Source organism: Pristiophorus japonicus, chromosome 2 (genome assembly GCF_044704955.1).
Source record: "Pristiophorus japonicus isolate sPriJap1 chromosome 2, sPriJap1.hap1, whole genome shotgun sequence".
In the NCBI taxonomy this organism is placed as follows: Eukaryota; Metazoa; Chordata; class Chondrichthyes; family Pristiophoridae; genus Pristiophorus; species Pristiophorus japonicus.
Genome location: NC_091978.1, coordinates 84,758,067 through 84,783,811, shown reverse-complemented (window position 1 = coordinate 84,783,811; position 25,745 = coordinate 84,758,067). Strand labels below are relative to the sequence as shown.

General features: G+C 43.2%; 1 protein-coding gene across 1 annotated transcript in view; it reads left to right on the top strand.

Annotated features, from left to right (window-relative positions):
* The window catches only part of nol6 (nucleolar protein 6 (RNA-associated)), a 161,903-nt gene that overhangs the window by 99,213 nt on the left and 36,945 nt on the right, over positions 1-25,745 (top strand). Inside the window, exons 14-15 of the mRNA XM_070868064.1 lie at positions 1,520-1,668; positions 7,148-7,223. Coding sequence (XP_070724165.1) covers positions 1,520-1,668; positions 7,148-7,223 — 225 coding nt within the window. The remainder of the gene's footprint in view (positions 1-1,519; positions 1,669-7,147; positions 7,224-25,745) is intronic.

The following is a 25,745-nucleotide window of genomic DNA, read 5'->3' as shown; positions in this document are numbered from 1 at the left end:
AGGTGCTATATAAATGCAAGTCTTTTCCCCCAATTTGGTTGGCTAGATGTGCATTAATATATATATATAAATTTTTTAATTTGACAATTAATGCTCCTTGCTGTCCCACATCCTGATTTTTTTGTTGTTGTTGATGTTTTGGTTAACCTTGTTCAACCTTTTAACCCTCATATTACCTATACACAGATAGCTTACTTTTTCTTCGAAGCGGCCTACTCTACTTTCTTCTTCTCCCCATCTCCTGCCCCCACCAGCCATATTAATTTAAACCCTCCTCCAAAATCTCTGTGACGATATTGATCCCAGTTGTTTTCAAGCATACTATCTAAAGTAGTACAACTCACTTCTGCCGAACTGATTTCAGTGCCCCAGGAATCTGAACGCCTCCTTCCTCTCGCCACCCATTTACCACCTTATTCTAGCTGACTCCAGAACTTGAGCACACCATCTAGGCCAACACTTCAATGCAGTACCAATGCTGCACTGTAGAAGGTGCCATCTTTTGAATGTGACTTCTATATTTTAGGTCTTTTTTGCCCTTTTAAGTCAAAATATATTTTTGGCCTTGGTGTCTCAGACTACTCTTGTAGGTAAACCTTGCTCCTTTATATCTTGACGTGTTTACAGTTGCCTTGATAGCAATGGCATTTTGATAGCATGCACAGGATGATGAAATCCTTTATTCAGATGTACTCGAGCTGTTGGATCTCTTTGCCCCCCTAGGATTCTCCTTGTTGATGAGAAGCGGCTGAATATCAGACCACCACTTTTAATTGCCAAATTAAATTATTGAACAGCAGATGAATAGATATTGGATTATGCCAATTTCTCGAATAAAGAAAATAATAAATGCTTTGAAATCTGTTTCCTCATCTATGAATCATAATGAACCTTTATATTTATATATAGAGTTGTTTTTTTCATATTACTACCAATTGCTGGGGCTACCTGACCTGACTTAATCACTTCGAACAGTCCAGGGTAATAAACTCCCATGAAAACAGTTTCCTGTATTTGAATAACTGAACTAAATTCGAAAGTTACTGCTCGTCACTCCCACAACTGAACACATTGCAGAATATGTTTGTCTTTAAATTATGGGAATTGATTCCTCCTTCATGCCAACTTCGTAAACACAAACAAACATTGCAAAATTTATATCAAGTTAGGGTAGGATATCTATGATATGATTTAAGAATGCAATTGCTTGATATCTTTATATGTACAGCCATTGAATTGAAGAAGCCAGTACTAAGCTAGAACTAGACACACACATTTTACAGTTACCACAAAAACAGTAAACTGAAGTCCTGACTCCCTGTGGACATAAAATGTCCCCTAGCACTATGTAAAGAGTCAGAGGTTGTCCTGGTGTCCTGACTCCCGCTTCCAACCAACACCACCAAATCCTATGTTTAGTATCTTAGCCTCATGGTGATGGTGACTATGCAGTTTGAGTGTTTCTGTCTTAACTATTTTCAGTCCAGCACGAATAAGTATTTTATTTTTAATATTACAGGCGGCAGAATTCAGGGACTTTTGGGGAGAGATTTCTGAGCTGAGACGGTTCCAGGATGGATCTATTTGTGAGGCTGTCCTGTGGCAGGGTGACAACATTTGCGACCGTCGCCTTATCCCTGAACAAATTGTTAAACATCTTCTTCAACTGTAAGTGATCGGGAACTCACGTAAAAATGTAGGCCTGATAATGGATGGCGTGCCCACAACCTCTTCCTCTGCTGGAATTTTTAAAGGATTAAAAGGAACTGGCTTGAGATTGATTAAACTCATGTCACATATAACCTTGCATCCCACAGTTTGGGCTGAATTTGAACCCAGATCCAGAAGTGGAAGGGAAGTTGTATTAATACAATATGCTGACTCATCGCTAATACTTTATTACTTTAATCAAGCTGCTGTATGTAGAGCTAATACCACTAATGAAAATTGATTCTCATTCTGTCCTTGACCTGGGGGAGGTAAGGAGGAATTTAGAATGTCTAGTTCTTCATCTGGACAAAAATTAAAAAGTCTTTCTTCCGACAACTCTCTCTTTGTTGCGCATTCTATTCTTGCTGTGTCCCACTTTTTATCTCTGTCTTCCATTCTTTCTGTTTCTCTCGTTCTCATCTTTGTATCTCTGTTGTCTTAGGGCTGGATTTTAGGATTTTCTGTTTTCGGGGCAAAAATGGAGGCGGGGCAACGAAGTTACTGGTCGGGAATAGTTTGCGCTTTAGTATGTAAGTTTGGGCATCCGGGCCCTGTGTCAGGGGGTGCAGCGTTAAGGGAGGCGGAGTACACTGTTCTTGGCGCAAGGATGGGAAACTTGCGAACTAAAGTGCCGGGCCGTGAGCGCTCCGAGAGAGGCCTGCGGGGTGGGGGGGGCGGGGGGGCATTAAAAAAAACCCACAAACATTCCAAAAACATTGCCCACGCCACCACAACACAAATCAGCCAAAATAAATTCAAAGATTAAACACTCGCACTTACCTTCGGAGTATTTACCTTCCTCTGCGCTGCCGGTATGGCTGGACCGCTCTGATTTCCCAGGCGGTCATTGCGAGCGGATGGGTCGGGCAAGAGCTCAAACTTGCGCTGGTGTCGCAACCAGGGGCGTTGCACACCTGGTGCAGCTTTTCCCGGAAGTCCTGCCCAGCTCCGCTGCAAAACCTCACCGGAGGATCACGGCGGGGTGCTGGAAACCCCTCTGCCACCTTTTGTGCCGTTCCAGGCTGAAAAATGGGGCAAAGAGGACCGGAAAATCCAGCCCATAATCTTCCCTCTCTCTCTCTCTCTCTCTCTCTCTCTCTCTCTCTCTCTCTCTCCCCTCTCTCTCTCTCTCTGCGAGTCTCTACTTCCATCAGGCTCCACTCTGTACTCTCTGTCTCCCACTCTGTGCTTCTCACATACTATCCTTTTCTCTCTTAATTACGGGACATTTTTAGGTTGGCAGGCTGTAACTAGTGGGGTACCGCAAGAATCAGTGCTTGGGCCTCAGCTATTTACAATCTGTATCAATGACTTGGATGAGGGGGCCGAGTGTAATATATCCAAGTTTGCAGATGATACAAAGCTAGGTGGGAATGTAACTTGCGACGATGACACACAGTGCCTTCAACAGGATATTTACAGCTTAATTGAGTGGGCAGGAATGTGGCACATGGAATATAATGTGGAGAAATGTGAAGTCATCCACTTTGGTAGGAAAAATATAAAAGCAGAGTATTTTTTAAAAGGTGAGAGCCTGGGAAATGTTGTTGTTCAGTGCGACCTGGATGTCCTTGCACACGAATCACTGAAAGTTAATATGCAGGTACAGCATGTAATTAATAAAGCAAATGGTATGTTTGCCTTTATTAAAAAGGGATTGGAGTGCACAAGTAAAGCCATCTTACTGCAATTATACAGGGCCCTGGTGAGACCACACCTAGAGCACTGTGTACAGTTTTAGTCTCCTTACCTAAGGAAGGATATACTTACCTTAGAGGGAGTGCAACAAAGATTCACTGGACTTGATTCCTGAGGTGGGGTGGAGGGGGGATTGTCCTATGAGGATAGATTGAGTAGGCCTATATTCCCTTAGCTGAATGAGAGGTGATATTGAAATGTATAAAATTCTTAAGGGGCTTAACAGATGCTGAGTAGATTTTTCCTGGCTGGGAGTCTAGACCGAGGGGGGTCACAGTCTCGGAATAAGGAGTCGGCCATTTAGGACTGAGATGAGGAGAAATTTATTCACTCAGAGGACGGTGAATCTTTGGAATTCTCTACCCCAGAGTGCCGTGGAGGTTCAGTTGCTGAGTATGTTCAAGGCAGGGATCGATAGATTTTTGGATACTGAGGGAATCTAGGGATATGGGGCTTAGGGCGTGAACTTGGAGTTGAGGTAGAAGTCAGCCTTATTAAATGACGGAGCAGACTTGAAGGGCTGAATGGGCTTCTCCTGCTCCTGTTTCTTATGTTCAGCAAGTCATATCAATGATGTGACCAATCGTGGAATAAAACATTATGCTTTGGTCACAAAAAGAATATTAATGCATTAGGAAGGATTCGGAGGAGAGTAACCAGAATGTTTCCAGGCCTGAGGGGGCTAATGACTAGCTTATTTCTGCTGGAGGAAAGAAAGTTAAGGGGAGACATGATACAAAAGTTCAAAATAATAAAAGGTATAGATGAGGACCAAGTAAACCATCTATTTAAATTGGACTGGGACTAGAGGTCACAAGTGCAAAATTCACAACTAATGCAAGGCAAGAACTTGAAAAACATTTTCCCCCATAGGATCGTGGATATTTGGAACAAACTCACAGAGCAAATAGTTGAATCAAGGTCAACAGACACATTTTCAAAAGATGCTAAATCAATAGCTGTTGAGAGATGGGATTGAGGGTTGTAGGCCTATATAAGAACTCTGATTTTCTTCAGCTGAGATGGGGAAAGGTAATTAGTGTTGTCTAAATAGTGGATCAACGGGTGGTGTGGGAGGGAAGTCCGATCCTGCATGGATCTTCATGGAATGGGCTAAATGGCCTTTTCTTGCTCAGCATTTTTTTATTTTCTTGTATGTCTCTATCTTTGTTTCCATTCCACTTTCTGCTCTCGACTCCCAGGGAGACTTGGGACCAGACTCGGGACGCTGACCCTCTGATAGCCGCAAAAATGATTTTGTCTGTCCCTGCAGTGTGAAGGATGGAGTCAGAGGACCAAGAGCTGTGAAAGAGGAAGGATATGATTGCAGGATCAGGTTGGGAGAGAGTAGGGGAGCTGTGACGGGGATGGCAGCAGGTAGAGGTTCTATCCAGGCCTTACAGAAGCAGGCTTAAGGCTGCAGAGCCAGCATGAGAATGGGAGAACGATGGTGTCTCGTTACATTATTGCTAATGAGGTTACCATAAAGCAGTGAGTTGATTGGAAATGGTCTCGTATATAGATTCTATTTCCTCCTATCTTTTGAAGGCCTCCTGTACCAGCCTGTACACTTACTGAACCATTGGGTAATATATTTCATGGCATCAACACAAACAAGTATGTTTTCTCCCCCCTTGTACGTTGCAACCAGAGGCCCTGTCTTCTCTCCTCCCAGTCATGCCGAGTTGCTGCAGCATTTAATTATGCAGTCTAGACATCCTGCTTTTCATTTAGCCTTGCCCCATAACTGAGTGATATAAACATTTTGGAATGTTTTCCACATTTGGAAAGCAGTGACAGGATCGGTCCAAGTCAGCATGGATTTATGAAAGGGAAATCCTGCTTGACAAATCTTCTAAAATTTTTTGAGGATGTAACTAGTAGAGTGGACAAGGGAGAACCAGTGGATGTGGTGTATTTGGACTTTCAAAAGGCTTTTGACAAGGTCCCACACAAGAGATTGGTGTGCAAAATTAAAGCTCATGGTATTGGGGGTAATGTACTGACGTGGATAGAGAACTGGTTGGCAGACAGGAAGCAGAGAGTTGGGATAAACGGGTCCTTTTCAGAATGGCAGGCAGTGACTAGTGGGGTGTCGCAGGGCTCAGTGCTGGGAGCCCAGCTCTTTACAATATACATCAATGATTTAGATGAAGGAATTGAGTGTAATATCTCCAAGTTTGCAGATGACACTAAGCTGGGTGGCGGTGTGAGCTGTGAGGAGGACGCTAAGAGTGACTTGGATAGGTTAGGTGAGTGGGCAAACGCATGGCAGATGCAGTATAATGTGGATAAATGTGAGGTTATCCACTTTGGTGGAAAAAACACAAAGGCAAAATATTATCTGAATGGTGGCAGATTAGGAAAAGGGGAGGTGCAACGAAACCTGGGTGTCATGGTTCATCAGGCATTGAAAGTTGGCATGCAGGTACAGCAGGTGGTGAAGGCGGCAAATGGTATGTTGGCCTTCATAGCAAGGGGATTTGAGTATAGGAGCAGGGAGGTCTTACTGCAGTTGTACAGGGCCTTAGTGAGGCCTCATCTGGAATATTGTGTTCAGTTTTGGTCTCCTAATCTGAGGAAGGACGTTCTTGCTATTGAGGGAGTGCAGTGAAGGTTCACCAGACTGATTCCCAGGATGGCTGGACTGACATATGAGGAGAGATTGGATCGTCTGGGCCTGTATTCACTGGAGTTTAGAAGGATGAGAGGGGATCTCATAGAAACATATAACATTCTGACGGGACTGGACAGGTTAGATGCAGGAAGAATGTTCCCGATGTTGGGGGACATAGTCTAAGGATAAGGGGTAAGCCTTTAGGACTGAGATGAGGGAAACTTCTTCACTCAGAGAGTTGTTAACCTATGAAATTCCCTACCGCAGAGAGCTGTTGATGCCAGTTCATTGGATATATTCAAGAGTGAGTTAGATATGGCCCTTACGGCTAAAGGGATCAAGGGATATGGAGAGAAAGCAGGAAAGGGGGTACTGAGGTGAATGATCAGCCATGCTCTTATTGAATGGTGGTGCAGGCTCGAAGGGCCGAATGGCCTGCTCCTGCACCTATTTTCTATGTTTCTATGTTTCTATTTTATACATTACAACCAACTACCGTTTCAGATTTTTATATCTACAAATCAGTTCTCAAGCTGAGTAGTTTCTTGTTATAACAGTTGCGATTATTTAGCCTGTTTTGTTTGAGAGTGTACCGTCTGCTTGTCAATAAATTTGAGAGGCACGGGTTGGTAGAAGAACCCATTCTTTCCTACAGTGTTTATTGCCATTATTATTTTTAATTATTTCCCCTCACTAATTTTTGCCACCGTTAATCTTTCTCCCCTCGGCTCCTACTACACTGACCTCTGGTGGGGTGTGGCTTCCGTCTGCAACCTTGTCCAGGTGGCCATTTTTTTTTTTACACGTGAGCCCAGACTGAATATCAGCAGGCTGCACTTGAGCTTTCTCCCTTCTTACTAACAAAGGCGAAGCCTCCAAAGAAGAATATCAAATGGAGGTGGGGGAGAGGCGGTGGGGGGGGGGGGGGTAGTGCCGGGTAAATTCAGGGTGACATTTATCCATAATTTGTGACAGAAAAAAAGGAGCCAAGAATCTTTTCACAATCATTCAGAATTCTTTGGTACTTGGTGCTTGGTGTTCAACTGCTGAATGAATTTGGTAACAGCTGACTTTTTTTTCCCCCCCTCTGCTTTTATTCCTTCCCTTCCCTATTTCGACTAGACATGTGGATCTCCCAAAATCATCATTGTGCTATGCTGGAGGCTTACTGGACTCTGTCATCGAAGTAGAAAAAGGGGTAAGGAGTTCATTTAAAAGTACCTAGCGAATGAGTATTGCAACTACGCACTCACACTCACACACGTTGTTCAGTGGGAACATCCTGACATTGAATACCAGTGTTTCCCAGTGACCCCAAGCTGGAAAAACCATCTGGCCCAAGTGACAATCTCAGTTCTATCCTTTTAACTTATTGTTGAAATGTATGCCAGAACTACTTAAGTGACTGCATGTACTGGGAAGGGGATGAGGTCTTTTTATCTGTGAAACAATTTAGAAATGAAAGAAAGACTTACATTTATATAGCGCCTTTCACGACCTCCGGACGTCTCAAAGCACTTTACAGTCAATGAAGTACTTTTGGAGTGTAGTCACTGTTGTAATGTAGGAAATGGATTGGAGACACTGATAGCAACCATGTTATTGGGTGCTGGTAATGGTTATATTACCGGAGTAGTAATCCAGAGAATGTGCGTTTAGTCCCATCATTGCAGTGAGAGAATTTGAATTTCGTATTTTTTTAAACCTAGTATCAGAAAATTGACCTTGAAGGAATGTTGTTAAAAACCCAACAGGTTTAGGGAAAGAAACATGTCGTCCTCAGCTGGCACATATTTGCCACCAGTGCTGCACCAACGTGATTGACGCTAACCTGCCTTTTGTAATGGCTTAGCAAGCCATTCCGTTTCATCAAGCTGCTATCAGCAGTTCAAGAAGAATACTTACCACCACCTTCCCGGGGCAGTTAGGGATGGGCAATAAATGCTGGCCTTGCACATCGTGACAATGAATAAAGGAAAGGAAGCTAAATGAACATGCATCAATGAAGCACCCATTATGCTATCACACCCAATTAATTTTCCTGCAATTGATGGATTGAGTAACCACTCTGAGCTAGTTTCGGTGTTTATGCTCCACTCGAGCCTCCTCTCATCTTTTCTCATCTAAATTTATCAACATAACCCACTATTCCCTTCTCCCTCATATGTTTGTCTAGCCTCCCCTTAAACTATTTGCTTAAACCACTCCCTGTGGTAGCGAATTCCACATTTTCACCACTCTTTGGGTAAAGAAGTTTCTTCTGAATTCTCTATTGGATTTCTTGGTGACTATCTTATATTAATGGCCTCTAGTTATGCTCTTTCCCACAAGTGGAAACATTCTCTCTGTATCCACTCTATAAAAACCTTTCATAATTTTAAAGACCTCTATTGGGTCACCCCTCAGCCGCCTTTTTTCAAGAGAAAAGAGACCCAGCCTGTTCATCCTTTCCTGATATGTATACCCTTGCACTTCTGGTATCATCCTTGGAAATCTTCTCTGCACTCTCTTCTATGTCTCCATATCCTTTTTATAATATGGCGACCAGAACTGTACGCAGTACTCCAAGTGTGATCTAACCAAGGTTCGATTCAAGTTTAGCATAACATCCCTACTTTTCAAATCTATACCTCTAGAAATAAACCCTAGTGCTTGGTTTGCTTTTTTATGGCCTTACTAACCTGTGTCACAACGTTTAACGATTTGTTTATTTGTACTCCGAGATTCCTTTGTTCCTCTACCCCATCTAGACTCTCAGCCTTCAGGTAATAAGTGTAACCTCCTTATTCTTCCCACCAAAATGTAATACCTCACATTTATCTGTGTTGAACTTCATTTGCCAATTATATGCTCATTCTGCAAGTTTATTAATGTCCTCCTGTAATTTGTTGCAGTCCTCCTCAGTATTGACTATCCTCCCCAATTTGGTGTCATCCGCAAACTTAGAAATCGTGTTTTTGATTCCAAAGTCTAAATCGTTAATATAAATTGTGAACATCAGTGGTCCCAGCACTGATTCTTGTGGAACACCACTATCCAGATACTGCCACTGTGAATAGCAACCTTTTACCCCTACTTTCTGCTTTCTGGCTTGAAGCCAGCTAGCTATCCATTCTGCTACTTGTCCCCTGTCTCTGCATTATCTGACCTTGTTCATCAATCTATTATGGGGTACCTTATCGAAGGCCTTTTGAAAATCTAGATAAATTACATCTACTGTATTACCTTTGTCTACTCCCTCTGTTGCCTCTTCAAAAATTCAATGAGGATGATCCAAGCAAGACTTTCCCTCTTGAAATCCATGCTAACTATTCATTATTATATTTTTGGTTCCTAGATGTTTTTCTATTTTCTCCTTTAATAGGGATTCCATTATTTTTTTCTACCACCGATGTTAAGCTGACTGGTCTATAATTCCCTGGACATGTTCTGTCGCCCTTCTTAAATATAGGTATTATGTTAGCTATCCGCCAGTCCCCTGGCACTCCCCTGGGAGTACAGACGCGCCAACATTAGTGTCCTCGGCCAGGCCAACATCCCCAGCATTGAAGCACTGACCACACTTGATCAGCTCCACTGGGCAGGCCACATTGTCCGCATGCCAGACACGAGACTCCCAAAGCAAGCGCTCTACTCTGAACTCCTTCATGGCAAACGAGCCAAAGGTGGACAGAGGAAACATTACAAGAACACCCTCAAAGCCTCCCTGATCAAGTGCAACATCCCCACCAACACCTGGAAATCCCTGGCCAAAGACCGCTCTAAGTGGTGGAAGTGCTGAGCGCCTTGAGTCTCATTGCCGAGTGCATGCAGAAAGCATGCAGGCAGCGGAAAGAATGTGCGGCAAACCTGTCCCACCCTCCCTTACTCTCAAAGACTGTCTGTCCTACCTGTGGCAGGGACTGTGGCTCTCGTATTGGACTGTTCAGCCACCTAAGGACTCATTGTAAGAGTGGAAGCAAGTCTTCCTTGATTCCGAGGGACTGCCTATGATGAAGATGATGAGGCACTACATCTTTTTCTAACGAATTATTAAATATGTGTAGTAATGTTTCTGCTGTCTCTTCCCTAGATTCTTTTAAAATACGTGGATGCAATCCATCAGGACCAGTGGTTTTATCTTGTTTGAGTTTGATTAGTTTGTTTAATGTATCCCCTCTTTTTATTTTAAATGTTCTTATCTCATTACTAATCTCATCTTCCAATGTCATGTCGATCTCTTCTATCTCCCTGGTAAATATTGAAGTAAAATAATTATTTAATATTTCTGCTATCTCTCTATCATTACCTTTGGTGTTATCCTATCTATCCATTAATGGTCCTATTTCCAGCCCAACCTTCCTTTTTTTATTGATGTGCCTGTAAAATATTTTGCTATTTTGTTTTAAGTTCCTTGATAATTTAATTTCATAGTTCCTCTTTGCCTTCCCAATTGTTTTTTTGAGTTCTCTCCTAATCTTTTCATATTCTCCCTTATCATGCACTCCCCTGCTGTCTATGTACTTAATGTATGCCTCTTTCCTTACCCTCCATTGTTCCCTTATGGCTTTATTCATCATGGAGTCTCTTTAGTGTTTAGTTTGTTCTTTCCTTTTAGCGGAATATATTGTTCCTGCACTCTGTTGTACACCATTTTAAATGTTTCCCATTTCTGTTCCACATTGTTTTTTTGCCAGTATCGTTGCCCATTTTATTTTCCCATATTCTATTCTCAGCCCCTCAAAATCAGCTTTTCTCCAATCAATTACCCTGATTTTCATCATACTTGTGTCCTTCTCAATTATCATCTTAAAGCGTATTATATTATGGTCACTATTGCCTACATGTTCCACTACTTTTACTTCTCTTATCTGCTCTTGTTCATTCCCCATTACGAGATCCAATAGTGAATCCTTCCTTTTTTGGGCATTTTACATATTGGGTTAGAAAGGAGTCCTGTACACATTGTAGGAACTCCATTCCCTTATCCTGTTAACCTACCTCTTCTGTCCAGTAATATCAGGGTAGTTGAAATCTCCCATGATTATTATTCTATGCTTTTAAAAAAAAAAAAACTAATTTCCCTAATTTGTCAGCATATTTCATCCTCCACCTCCCTTCCACTATTAGGTGGTCTGTAGAGTACATCTTGATTGATCCTTTATCATCTTTTATCTCTAACCATTTGAATTCTGTTTTTGTCTTGCTGATAGCTGCGTCACTTTTATCTACTGCATTATCTTATTCCTAATAATTACAGCTACTCCACCTGCCCTTTTCCCCCCTCTACCTTTTCTAAATATGTTATCCTCTGCAATGTTTAATTCACAGTCCTGATTTTTCTGTAGCCATGTCTCAATAATCCCTACTATCTCTCACCATTTTAATGAAAATATTTCTACCCCACCTGTAACACACACATACACTAACTGGCTTAGTTTAAAATTGCTGCACAAAAAAGGTGCCGCATTCTGTGTGTGCCTGATCCTAAGTTACTTTGCAAAAATAATTCTAAAATTCTAACCAGGAACATGTTTGTGTAGTGCAACTGGACTCTGAATGGCTTTAAGAAATATAATTGTGGATTTGGTATTAGTCATAAAGCACAAAGAGAGGAAAAAAGAATAAAAACATAATGGATCCTGCATCCAGTTTTCAATCCTGCCCAGCCTGTGATTCCTAGTTTCCTCAATCCTATTTTATTCCTGCAACTCATTCCCATTTGATTCTATCCAGTTGTGCATTTTCTTTCCGCCCTGATTGTTTGTGTGTGTCTTGTCCTGTCTTGTGTCTGATTAAAATTCTTCTGCCCACAAACATCCTGTGGTCACGATCAGTCTCTATATAATAAAGTCATCACCTGCCTCCTTCAGTTCTGCTCGGCTGATCTAGTTATTCACTTCGTTGGTATCGGAGGCTCATCTCTTCTGACTGGCTCGGATCCTGCTTGCTCACTCTTGCGTCTCTTCTGGTTAGCTCAGAATGAAACCAGAGATAGAATACTCAAGGAACAAAACACAGCGCAGAGAAAAATACAAACAAGGATATTCTCATAATTACAGTAAGAGGGAGAAGACCAGAGCTGAACAAAAACCTAAACTATTCTCAATGATATCTTTTCCACTTCCCACAAAAAAAGTCAAAATTAAATTAAGAGTGTGCTGTGCACAATTGCAACTTGAGTGTAGAAATGTTGATTGGATCTAGGTAAACACAGTTTCAAATCAAAATTACTGATTCAGCTGTTCTACAGGTCCAGCCTGGGACCATTATCTATTTGAATTAAGTTGGCTCTACAGTGTTTATATGCATGACTTTTGCTGGTACACTATCTCTAGTTTTATTTGAATAAAAGGTCATCGACCTGATATGTTAACTTTCTCTCCACAGATGCTGCCTGACCTGCTAAATATTTCCAGCATTTCCTATTTTTATTTCAGATTTCCAGCATCCAGAGTATTTTGCTTTTATATTTAAATATCTTGTGTACTGAAAAAAACACTGCTGCTTTGTAAAAGATAATTGCTATTTGACTGTTATATATAGTGCATGTTGTACTGCTAATCATAGAATTATAGGGCTAGAATTTCCCCAAAGCCCGCCCAGCGCCCAATTGCCGCCCCAAAAACCGCTAAGGCTGGGAAGATTATCGCTGGCAAAAACTTCCCGGAAAAAAAAATCCGCCCAGCAAAAAATATGGGCCTTGCGCCCCCAATCTAGGAGGAAAAGTGCAATTTCGGCTAGATTGGGCAGTGCCTAAAGAAAATGGGCGAAAAATAAAAACATCTATAAAAATTTATACCGAGGCTGCGGGTTGGGCCTTACATCAAAAAAATGAATAAAAATAATTAAAAAATACCTAACTATAAAATCCAAAAAACGTTCCCAAGACACTTTTAAATTAAATCACCCCAACAGATTTTGAGAATAAATAGTAAAAAACCAATCACTTACCTTTTTCTTGCAGACCTACTGACCGACCGCCCAGCTCCGCTGATCCTTGAGGGCGGTTTTTTTCATACTTACCTATGGGTCCCCACTCAGCCGCCAGGGCGATGTGTGGACGGTGCACGCCGGCATTCCGCTCCCCAGCGGGACTTCGAAACCGCCGGCGTGTTTCAGCTGGGGAATTTTTCGCCGACCCGGTTCTCAACCAAAACGGCCAATACCACCGAGAAACCGGGCGGTAAAAGAGTACTAATGCTAGCCCTTGGAATGATACAGCACAGCAGGCCCATTGTGCCTGTGCCGGCTCTTTGGAAGAGCTACCCAATTAGTCCCACACCCCTGTTATTTCTCCATAGCTGTGCAAATTTTTACTCTTCAAGTATTAATCCAATTCCCTTTTGAAGGTTGCTATTGAATCTGCTTCCACCACCCTTTGAGGCAATGCATTACAGATTACAAAGACTCACTGTGTTAAATAAAAAGTTCCCTCATGTCGCCTCTGGTTCTTTTGCCAATTATTTTAAATCCTGTGTCCTCTGGTTACCGACCCTTCTGCCACCGGAAACAGTTTCTCCTTATTTACTCTATCAAACGCCTCTATTTAAAAAAGGAGGCAGACAAAAAGCAGGAAACTATAGACCAATTAGCCTAACATCTGTCGTTGGGAAAATGCTGGACTCCGTTATTAAGAAAGCAGTAGCAGGATATTTGGAAACGCATAATTTATTCAAGCAGTCAGCATAGTTTTATGAAAGGGAAATCATGTTTGACAAATTTGCTTGAGTTCTTTGAGGATGTAACGAGCAGGGTGGATAAGGGGGAACCAGTGGATGTGGTGTATTTGGATTTCCAGATGGCATTAAGGTGCCACATAAAAGGTTACTGCACAAGATAAAAGCTCACGGGGTTGGGGGTGATATATTAGCATGGATAGAGGATTGGCTAACTAACAGAAAACAGAGAGTTGGGATAAATGGGTCATTTTCCAGTTGGCAAACAGTGACAAGTGGGGTGTCGCAGGATCGGTGTTGGGTCCTCAACTATTTACAATCTGTATTAATGTCTTGGATGAAGGAACCGAGTGTAATGTAGCCAAGTTTGCTGACGATACAAAGATGGGTGGAAAAGCAAATTGTGAGGAGGGCACAAAAAATCTACAAAGGGATATAGACAGGCTAAGTGAGTGGGCAAAAATTTGGCAGATAGAGTATAATGTGGGAAAATGTGAGGTTCTCCACTTTGGCAGAAAAAATAGAAAAGCAAATTATAATTTAAATGGAGAAGAATTGCAAAATGCTGCAGTACAGAGGGACCTGGGGGTCCTTGTGCATGGAACACAAAAAGTTAGTATGCAGGTTACAGCAAGTAATCAGGAAGGCCAATGGAATCTTGGCCTTTATTGCAAAGGGGATGGAGTATAAAAGCAGGGAAGTCTTGCTACAGTTATACAGGGTATTGGTGAGGCCACACCTGGAATACTGCGTGCAGTTTTGGTTTCCATATTTATGAAAGGATATACTTGCTTTGGAGGCAGTTCAGAGAAAGTTCACTAGGTTGAGTCCGGGGATGAGGGGGTTGACTTATGAGGAAAGGTTGAGTAGGTTGGGCCTCCACTCATTGGAATTCAGAAGAATGAGAGGTGATCTTATCGAAACATATAAGATAATGAGGGGGCTTAACAAGGTGGATACAGAGAGGATGTTTCCATTCATAGGGGAAACTAAAACTAGGGGGCATAGTCTCAGAATAAGGGACCATCCATTTAAAACTGAGATGAGGCGGAATTTCTTCTCTGAGGGTTGTGTAAATCTGTGGAATTCTCTGCCCCAGAGAGCTGTGGAGGCTGAGTCATTGAATATATTTAAGGCGGAGATAGACAGATTTTTGAGTGATATGGGAACGGTGTTGGGTCCTCAACTATTTACAATCTATATTAATGACTTGGATGAAGGGACCGAGTGTAATGTAGCCAAGTTTGCTGACGATACAAAGATACTCAACCTTTCCTCATAAGTCAACCCCCTCATCCCCGGACTCGAGGGTTATGGGGAGCGGGCAGGGAAGTGAAGCTGAGTCCATGATCAGATCAGCCATGATCTTATTAAATGGTGGAACAGGCTCGAGGGGCCAGGTGGCCTATTCCTGCTCCTATTTCCTATTTCTTATGTAAACCTTTCATGATTTTGAATATCTCTATTAAATCTCCCCTTAACTTTCTCTACTCAAAGGAGAACAACCCCAGCTTCTCCAGTCTCTCTACATAACTGAAGTCCCTCGTCCTTGGTACAATGCTAGTAAATCTCTAGTGCACCCTTTCTGAGGCCTTGACATCCTTCCTAAATTGTTGGACAAAATACTCTAGCTGAGGCCTAACAAGTGCTTTATAAAGATTTAGCATTACTTCCATGCTTTTGTAATCTATTCCTCTATTAACAAAGCCAAGGAATCCACATGTTTTTTTAACCAGCCTTCTTAACTTGTCCGGCCACCTTGAAAGATTTGTGTACATACACCTGAGGACTCTCTGTTCCTGCACCCTCTTTGAATTTTTATTTAATTTCCCTGTGGCTTGTGAGATTGGCACAAATGAGCAAAGTACAGGTATTTCTGTGACTGTGTTCTATAGGAACTGAGACTGGCTAAATCACCCAAGACTGTTAATGACCAGCAAAAGAAGAATTTGTTGTCCCAGATGGCCACTCAAGGTTTAAACCTAGGCCTTTTGGATGAAGGAACAGTGTTTGACTCCACTGAGCTGCCTAGTTCCACCTTTTCTCTTCTAGTTTTCTTCTTTCCATCCTAGAAAGTGCACAGTAACGTTGACTATTTTCTATATGAATCAGACATCGAACTAATCCACGCAGGAGGCATCACTACCAAGCCTAATATATAAAGGCTCACATGCACGTGCTTTATTCTGGGTCTGTATGGCTGAATTTCACATTGGTTCAATTGTTAGCCACAGTACCCATGGAGGGAGCCCCACCTGCAGCTTTTTAACTCGGTTCACTATGGACTGTGCTGTGATTTTGCTCTACATCAACTGTAGAGCTCCAGTAGCGGTGCCATCAGGCTCATTACCCAAGACACCCAATGCATTCAGAACAACAATGCATCTTCTCGAGTATTTAATGAGTTAACATGATCTGGTATTTTCTGTTGCATACATCATCTATCAAGCTACAATTTAAACTGCACTGGTGTAAGTTTTCAGGGATGTGTGAATGTAAGTTATGGCTAAAGCTGTGAATAAGTCACTATAATTCACAGGACTCCATCACACCATAACTGTTGTTAAAAGTGTGAATGTGCCATTAATTTAATAACGCAGTGAGCACAGCTCTGAATTAGCTGATTTGTATTCATCAGTGTTCTGAGTGGGAGGAGATTCTCATAGCTCAATCAACAAGGTGGTTTACCTCAAAATACCTTTAATTATAGTCTTACTGTGATTTAACAGTGTTGCAAATACAGTACCTTTTATAAAATGGATACATTTATGTATTAGATTTTTGAGTGCTGCGAATTGCTATAAATAGTTAAGAGCATGAAATCCTTGGTTAGAATCCTAAGTAAAGTTACTTAAACTTATTTTGTTTTGCAATTGGACAGCTTGAATGTATAATTCAGTGCTAAATACTGGTGAGGGCGATGGTTCCATTGGGGAGTACAGCCAGAGCCAAGCCCACAGCACCACGGCTCAGTTGTACAGAGGGGGAGGAGGAAGATCTGGAAAGCAATAGTAGTAGGGGATTCGATAGTTAGGGGCACAGATGGGCGTTTCTGTTGGCGCAGACGTGATTCCAGGATGGTATGTTGCCTCCCTACTGCCGGTCAAGGATGTCACTGAGCGGCTGCAGAACATTCTGAGGGGGGAGGGTGAACAGCTTTGGTTATGTTCCATATCAGTATCAGTGACATAGGTAGGGGAACGGTAGCATAGTGGTTATGTTACTGGACTAGTAATCTGGGGGCCTGGACTAATGATCCGGAGAGGTGAGTTCAAACCCCACCGTGACAGCTAGGGAATTTAAATTCAGTTAATTAAATAAATCTGGAATATAAAGCGAGTATCAGTAATGTTGACCACGAAACTACTGGATTGTCATAAAAACCCATCTGGTTTACTAATATCCTTCAGGGAAGGAAATCTGCCGTCCTTACCTGGTCTGGACCATATATGACTCCAGATCCACAGTTGACTCTTACCTGCCCTCTGAAATGGCCCAGCAAGCCACTTATTCAAGAAGGCAGCTCACCACCACCACCATCTCAAGGACAATTGGGGATGGGCAATAAATGTGGTCAGCGACGGCCACATCCCGTGAATTACATTTTTTAAAAGATAGAAAGAGGAATGAGATCCTGCAGGCATATTTTAGGGAGCTAGGAAAGCGATTTAAAAAGTAGGACCTCAAAGGTAGCAATATCTGGGAACTCCCGGTACCACGAGTTAGTGAGTATAGAAATAGGAGGACAGAGCAGATGAATGCCTGGCTAGAGAGATGGTGCAGGAGGGATATTAGTAATATTAGTAAACCAGATGGGTTTTTATGACAATCCAGTAGTTTCGTGGTCAACATTACTGATACTCGCTTTATATTCCAGATTCTTGGGTCATTGGGACCGGTTCTGGGGAATGTGAGACCTGTACAGGTCGGACGGGTTACAACTCAACCGAGCCAAAGCCAACGTCCTCGTGGGGATGAGCTAGTGCTGTTGGGGAGGGTTTAAACTAATTTGGCAGCGGGATGGGCATCAGGAGGTGGATTAGAAAGGAAAAACATGGTGCACAAAGGATTGGGAGAGACTGATCGTACTAGAGTAAGAAATAGTAACCACTAGAGTAAGAAATAAGTTATTAGGTGCGGTCAGACTAAGAGAGAGTAAAATAAATTCTAAGATAGATTTACAGTGCTTGTGTGTAAATGTACGAAGTGTGGTAAATAAGGTTGGTGGGCTGCAGATGCAAATAGCCACATGGCAATATGATGTCATGGCAATAACAGAGACCTGACTCAAAAAAGGGCAGGATTGGGTATGAAATATTCCTGGATATAAGACGTTAAGGAAAGATAGGGAAGGAAAGAAAGGAGGTAGGGTGGCAGTATTGGTTAAGGAGAATGTTACACTGCTGGAGTGAAAGGATGTCCTGGAGGGGCTATTAGGTGTATTCTATAGGTCACCAACTAGTGGGAAGGATATAGAGGAGCACATTTGCAGGGAAATTACAGAGAGATGCAAGAATGATAGAATAGTGATAATGGGGGATTTCAACTATCCTAATATAGACTGGAATTGCATTGCTGGGTCTGGTTCTAGGGAATGAGGTGGGTTAAGTGGAGCAAGTGCCAGTAGGGGAACATTTAGGGAACAGTGATCACAGTATCATAAGGTTTAGATTCATTATGGAAAAAGACAGGGAGCAATCTAGAATAAAAATACTTAATTGGAGGAAGGCCGATTTCAGTGGGTTGAGAATAGATCTGGCCCAGGTCAATTGGAATCAAAGATTGGCAGGCACAATGGAAATTGAACAATAAAGAAGAGATGGTTCAGGTACAGTCGAGGTACATTCTCATGAGGGGGAAAGGTAGGGCAACCAAAGTCAGAGCTCCCTGGATGCCGAAAGAGATAGAGAGAGAGATAGCTGAAGCAGAAAAAGAGCACATAAGACAGATGTCAGGTTGAGAATGCAAGTGAGAACCAGGCTGAATATAGAAAGTTCAGAGGGGAAATGAAAAAGAAAATAAGAGGGACGAAGAGAGAGTATGAAAATAGATTGGCAGCTAACGTAAAAGGGAATTTAAAAGTCTTCTATAGGCATATAAATAGTAAAAGGGAAGTAACTGAACGGGTGGGGCTTATTAGGGACCAAAATGGAGACCTACGCATGGAGGCAGAGGGCATGGCTAAGATACTAAGGGTCCAATTTTGGCCATGACTTGCATCAATTTTTTTGGAGTAAGTTGGTTTTTCTGATGCAAGTTTAAAAAACCCCATTTTCCCCAATAAACTTGCTCCAGAGTAACTTAGGTACGGTTTTTTTTAGTTCAGTTTTTTTTTCAAAGGGGGGCGTTCCCAGATACTCACGCCAGTTTTGGCCATTTATGCCACTTTGGCCAGCTAACACTTCCACCAAATCAACTTAAGTCAGCGTATGTGACCGGCTCTGAAAAACGTTGCGGGCAGTTAAGAAATCGGCGCAGGTAAGTAAGTAAGGACCTGCACCCAAGCACCAAGCTGCATACATTCCAAATAAAAGTTAAAATAACGAAATAAAAATAAAGAACTCAGGTAAACAAATGATTGACAATTAAATATTTGAAGTAAATCCTACTTTGGGCTGGGGAAGACAGCGGGCCGGCCTGTACGGGAGGCCATTCGGCGTGGGATAGGGGCGGCCGGCAAAGACGCATCAGGAGGCTGGCGGGGGGTGGGAAGGGAAGGGAAGGGAGGGAGAGGAAAGGCAGGGTTCGATGGCATCGGGAGTGGGGGAGGGAGGGAGAGGAAAGGCTGGGCTCCATGGCATTGTGAGGGAGGGAGAGGAAAGGCTGGGCTCCACGGCATCTCGGGTAGGGTTCTGACAGCCTGGGCTGCACTCAGACGCGGGCGACCATTAGGCCACGGCTAGGGGCGGCAAACATCGGGTCCTGCTGACAGCTTGCAGGACAAGCTGGGAGGGCGAGGAGCATGCACGCAGACTCCACTGCGCATGCGGACAGCTGCCGGAAGTGTTTTCAGCGCAGGGCTGTAGCTCCGCCCCCACCACTCCACCATGGACGCCGCGCCAGGACCCGGGACACTTGGCAGAGGGGCCAGGATACTAAATGTTTTTTGGCACCCTTTCCAGAGCGCAAAGTCGCCGCATAAAGGGTCAGTACGCCAAAAAAAATGGGTTGGCCAAAATTGGGCCCTAAATGAGTACTTTGCATCTGTCTTTACCAAGGATGAAGATGCTGCCAAAGTCATAGTGAAAGTGGAGATACCGGATAGGATAAAAATTGACAAAGAGGAGATACTAGAAAGGCTGGCTTTACTTAAAGTAGATAATCACTAGGACTGGATAGAATGCATCATAGGATGTTGAGGGAAGTAAAAGTGGAAATCACGGAGGTAGTGGCCATAATCTTCCAATCATCCTTAGACACGGGCGTGGTGCCAGAGAACTGGAGAATTTAAAATGTTACACCCTTGTTCAAAAAAAAAAGCGTTCAAGGATAAACTCAGCAACTACAGGCCAGTCAGTTTAACCTCAGTCGTGGGGAAGTATTTAGATACGATAATCTAGGACGAAATGAACAACATTTCCTTAATTAAGGCAAGCCAGCATGACTTTGTTGAAGACAAATCATGTTTAACCAACTTGATTGAGTTTTTAATGAGGTAACAGAGAGGATTGACGTGATGTACATGGATTTCCAAAAAGCATTTGATAAGGTGCCATATAATGGGCTTGCCAGCAAAGTTGAAACCCATGGAATAAACGGGACAGTGACAGCATGGATGCAAAATTGGCTAGGAAACAGAGTAGTGGTGAACAATTGTTTTTCGGACTGGAGGAAGGTATACAGGGGTGTTCCCCGGGGTCGGTACTCACTGGAATTCAGAAGAATGAGAGGAGATCTTAATGAAACGTATAAGATTATGAGGGGGCTTGACAAGCTGGATGCAGAGAGAATGTTTCCACTGATGGGGGAGACTCGAATTAGGGGGCATAATCTTAGAATAAAGGGCCGCCCATTTAAAACTGAGATGAGGAGGAATTTCTTCTCCGAGGGTTGTAAATCTGTGGAATTCGCTACCTCAGAGAGCTGTGGAAGCTGGGACATTGAATAAATTTAAGACAGAGATAGACAGTTTCTTAACCGAAAAGGGAATAAGGGGTTATGGGGAGCGGGTAGGGAAGTGGACCTGAGTGCATGATCGGATCAGCCATGATCGTATTAAATGGCGGATCAGGCTTGAGGGGCCAAATGGCCTACTCCTGCTCCTATTTCTTATGTTCTTATGTAGGACCATTTCTTTTCTTGATATATATTAATGACTTGGACGTGGATGTACAGGGCACAATTTCAAAACTTGCAGATGACACAAACCTCGAAAATATAGTGAACAGGGAGGAGCATAGTGATAGACTTCAAGAAGACATAGACAGGCTGGTGATATGGGCAGACACGTGGCAGATTAAATTTAATGTAGAAAAGTATTTGGTAGGAAGAAGGAGGAGAGACAATATAAACTAAAGGGTACAATTCTAAAGGGGGTGCAGGAACAGAGAGACCTGGGGATATATGTGCACAAATCATTGAAGGTGGAAGGGCAGGTTGAGAAAGCTGTTAAAAAAGTGTACGGGATGCTGGGCTTCATAAATAGAGGCATAGAGTACAAAAGCAAGGACGTTATGATGAACCTGTATGAAACACGGGTTAGACCTCAACTGGAGCATTGTGTCCAATTCTGGGAACCGGACTTTAGGAAGGATATGAAGACCTTTGAGAGGGAGCAGAAAAGATTTACGAGAATTGTTCCAGGGATGAGGGGCTTCAGTTACGTGGATAGATTAGAGAAGTTCGGATTATTCTCTTTCGAGCAAAGGTGGTTGAGAGGAGATTTGATAGAGGTGTTCAAAATCATGAGGGGTCTAGACAGAGTTGATAGAGAGACACACACTGTTCCCATTGGCAGTAGAGTTGAGAACCAGAGGACACAGATTTAAGGTGTTTGGCAAAAGAACCAAAGGCGAACACGAGAAAAAAACTTTTTACGCAGCGAGTGGTTATGATCTGGAATGTACTGTCTGAAAGGGTGGTGGAAGTAGACTCAATCACGGCTTTCAAAAGGGAATTGGATAAGTACCTGACGGAAAAAAAATTGCAAGGCTACAGGAATGGGCGAGAGAGTGAAACTATCTGAAGTGCTTTTGCAGAGAGCTGGCACAGGCTCATAGAAACATAGAAAATAGGTGCAGGAGTAGGGTATTCAGCCCTTCAAGCCTGCACCACCATTCAATGAGTTCATGGCTGAACATGCAACTTCAGTACCCCATTCCTGCTTTCTCGCCATACTCCTTGATCCCCCTAGTAGTAAGGACTACATCTAACTCATTTTTGAATAGATTTAGTGAATTGGCCTCAACAACTTTCTGTGATAGAGAATTCCACAGGTTCACCACTCTCTGGGTGAAGAAGTTTCTCCTCATCTCGGTCCTAAATGGCTTACCCCTTATCCTTAGACTGTGACCCCTGGTTCTGGACTTCCCCAACATTGGGAACATTCTTCCTGCATCTAACCTGTCTAAACCCGTCAGAATTTTAAACGTTTCTATGAGATCCACTCTCATTCTTCTGAACTCCAGTGAATACAAGCCCAGTTGATCCAGTCTTTCTTGATATGTCAGTCCCGTCATCCCGGGAATCAGTCTGGTGAACCTTCGCTGCACTCCCTCAATAGCAAAAATGTCCTTCCTCAAGTTAGGAGACCAGAACTGTACACAATACTCCAGGTGTGACCTCACCAAGGCCCTGTACAACTGTAGTAACATATCCCTACCCCTGTACTCAAATCCCCTCGCTATGAAGGCCAACATGCCATTTGCCGCCTTAACCGCCTGCTGTATAGAGAGACATACTATTATCTGAATGGTGACAGATTAGGAAAAGGGGTGGTGCAACGAGACCTGGGTGTCATGGTACATCAGTCATTGAAGGTTGGCATGCAGGTACAGCAGGCGGTTAAGAAAGCAAATGGAGACCGTGCCAGGATACCAGTTGTCTTTTGGTCCCATGCCCCTGGTTCATGTTTACCCCTTCACAGTGAGTGTCAGCAGACTGTTCAATCACCGCATCCTCACTCTATAAGTCTATGCTTGAATATTTCCAGTAGGGACTGGACCCATGGCCAATTTTCCCCGTCGTAATCCTGGAGCACTGCAGCCAATTGTAGCCCCCATTCCCCCACTATGGCTGAGACCAGGAATGAACCTGAAAGTTTCTTGATCAGTATGGATCAGCTACTCACTGAATAAATTATCAAAGCTCAATGCAATGTTTTTGATTATGAAATGCATGCAGAGGGTTGTAACACAAAATATGTCAACAAGAATATGTTTAGTTTTCCAATGTCAGTGCTTCCTTTTTTTTCAGATATTATCTAGCCATATTTTCTAATGGACATTAGGTAAGACGGTATTACCTGAATTAGCTGACTGTCTATACTGCATATTCACCACATGGTGGAGGGAAAATTCCTTCCAGTCTCGAGTCTTGTTTTGAGGCTTGTGAATTCATCCTCTAGTACTTTTGTCCTTTTTACTACAGCAACAGTTTGCTCTGCTAATGTAATAAAATGTCCCAAAATACTTCACATGGTAGTATGTGGCTGCTGAGCAGTAGTAGAGAGATAGAAGACCAAAGGCCCGGTTGAAAACGTTTTGAGGAGACTTTTGAAAGCAGGGAGGGAAAAACTCTGGTGGAAACATGTTCCCTGGTCTACCCTATCAACCCCTTTCATAATCTTAAAGACCCCCATCAGGTCACCCTGAGCCTTCTCCTTTCTAGAGAAAAGTGCCCAAATCTGTTCAATCTTTTACTGATAACCTCTCAGTTCTAGTAAATCGTTTTTGCACCTTCTCCAGTGCCGCTATATCCTTTTTAAAATATGGAGGAAACAACTGCACAGGTGACTTGACAAGTGGTCTGTGAGTAGAGATGGACTGTTGAGTCCAGAATTTTCATATATCCATATTTTTTGCTGTGCTCAATTATGTTTAAAGAGAATTTTAAAGGGGATGGTCATTTTTTATTACACAGTTGCAGTAAGTGAAAACTCCACCAGGTGGCAATGCTGGGCTGATGGGAATTACTGCTCTTGGCAACAGTATTGAAATTGATTGGCTGGTTAAGCAACCCTGAGATACAGTGATAGCTGCTGAGAAAAATAAATCCAACTACCTCAGTAGTGCTTTTGAGAGGATTTTAATAGTAATGTAGCTGTCTGATATATGCGTGCATTGAGATTTGAGACCAAGAGTAAACAAATTGCTTAATCCTTTAAAGTTGCATTTCTTTAAGTGCAAGAACAACCATGCCAAAAAAACCCTTCATGTATCAATATACCTAGCTGAGTAACTCTTGAAAATGAAATCTGTGAAACAAAGGAGATTATAAGGGATTAAAAAGGCAAATTTGTAGTCTTCATGTATCTCTGTAACACATAGTTAAATACCATTCAACTCTCAACCCTTCCGGCACAAAAGAGATGCCGTGCGCACCCCTGTTAGGACTTACCTCCTTGTGTCCATTGTGGAATTCCCTGCCTAAACCTCCCCGACTCTCTACCTCTCTATCCTCCTTCAAGACGCTCCTTAAAACCTACCTTTTTGACCAAGCTTTTGGTCACTTGCGCTAATTTCTCCTTATGTGGCTAGGTGTCCATTTTTATTTGTCTCATAATACTTCTGTGAAGCAGTCTTGGGCCCTTTCACTACCTTAAAGGTGCTATATAAATACAAGTTGTTGTTGTCGTCCAGTGCAGACTCTTGGTTATAATCTAGGGTCTAAACGTAAACTTCCTCGCCGCCATGCTCCACCTCTCAGTCAACAAGCTCCCCGCTGGAGTGGAACTAAACTACAGAACCAGTGGAAACCTGTTCAACTTTCGCCGTCTCCAGGCCAGGTCCAAGACCACCCCAACCTCTGTCGTTGAGCTACAGTACACGGACGACGCCTGCATCTGCGCACATACAGAGGCTGAACTCCAGAACATAGTCGCCGTATTTACTGAGGTGTACGAAAGCATGGGCCTTACGCTTAACATCCGTAAGACAAAGGTCCTCCACCAGCCTGTCCTCACCGCACAACACTGCCCCCCAGTCATCAAGATCCACGGCACGGCCCTGGACACCGTGAACCACTTCCCATATCTCGGGAGTCTCCTATCAACAAGAGCTGGCATCGACAACGAGATCCAACACCGCCTCCAGTGCGCCAGTGCAGCCTTCGGCTGCCTGAGGAAAAGAGTGTTTGAAGACCAGGCCCTCAAAACTGTCACCAAGCTCATGGTCTACAGGGCTGTAGTAATACCTGCCCTCCGGTATGGCTCAGAGACATGGACCATATACAGTAGACACCTTAAGTTGCTGGAGAAATACCACCAATAATGTCTCAGCAAGATCCTACAAATCCCCTGAGAGGACAGGTGCACCAACATCAGCGTCCTCGACCAGGCCAACATCCCCAGCATTGAAGCACTGACCACACTTGGTCAGCTCCGCTGGGCAGGCCACATAGTTCGCATGCCAGACACGAGACTCCCAAAGCAAGTGCTCTACGCGGAACTCCTTCACGGCAAACGAGTCAAAGGTGGGCAGCGGAAACTTTACAAGGACAGCCTCAAAACCTCCCTGATAAAGTGAGACATCCCCACTGACACCTGGGAGTCCCTGGCCAAAGACCGCCCTAAGTGGAGGAAGTGCATCCGGGAGGGCGCTGAGCACCGCGAGTCTCAACGCCGAGAGCGTGCAGAAATCAAGCGCAGGCAGCGGAAAGAGTGTGCGGCAAACCAGTCCCACCCACCCCTTCCCTCAACGACTACCTGTCCCACCTGTGACAGACTCTGTGGCTCTCGTATTGGACTGTTCAGCCACCAAAGAACTCACTTCAGGAGTGGAAGCAAGTCTTCCTCGATTCTGAGGGACTGCTTATGATGAAACTTAAACCCAGTCTTCCTTCATAAGAGAGGCGTAATTCAGTTTGGTGCCAATTCCGGTGTCTCCTTTAGAGAGTTTCACTAA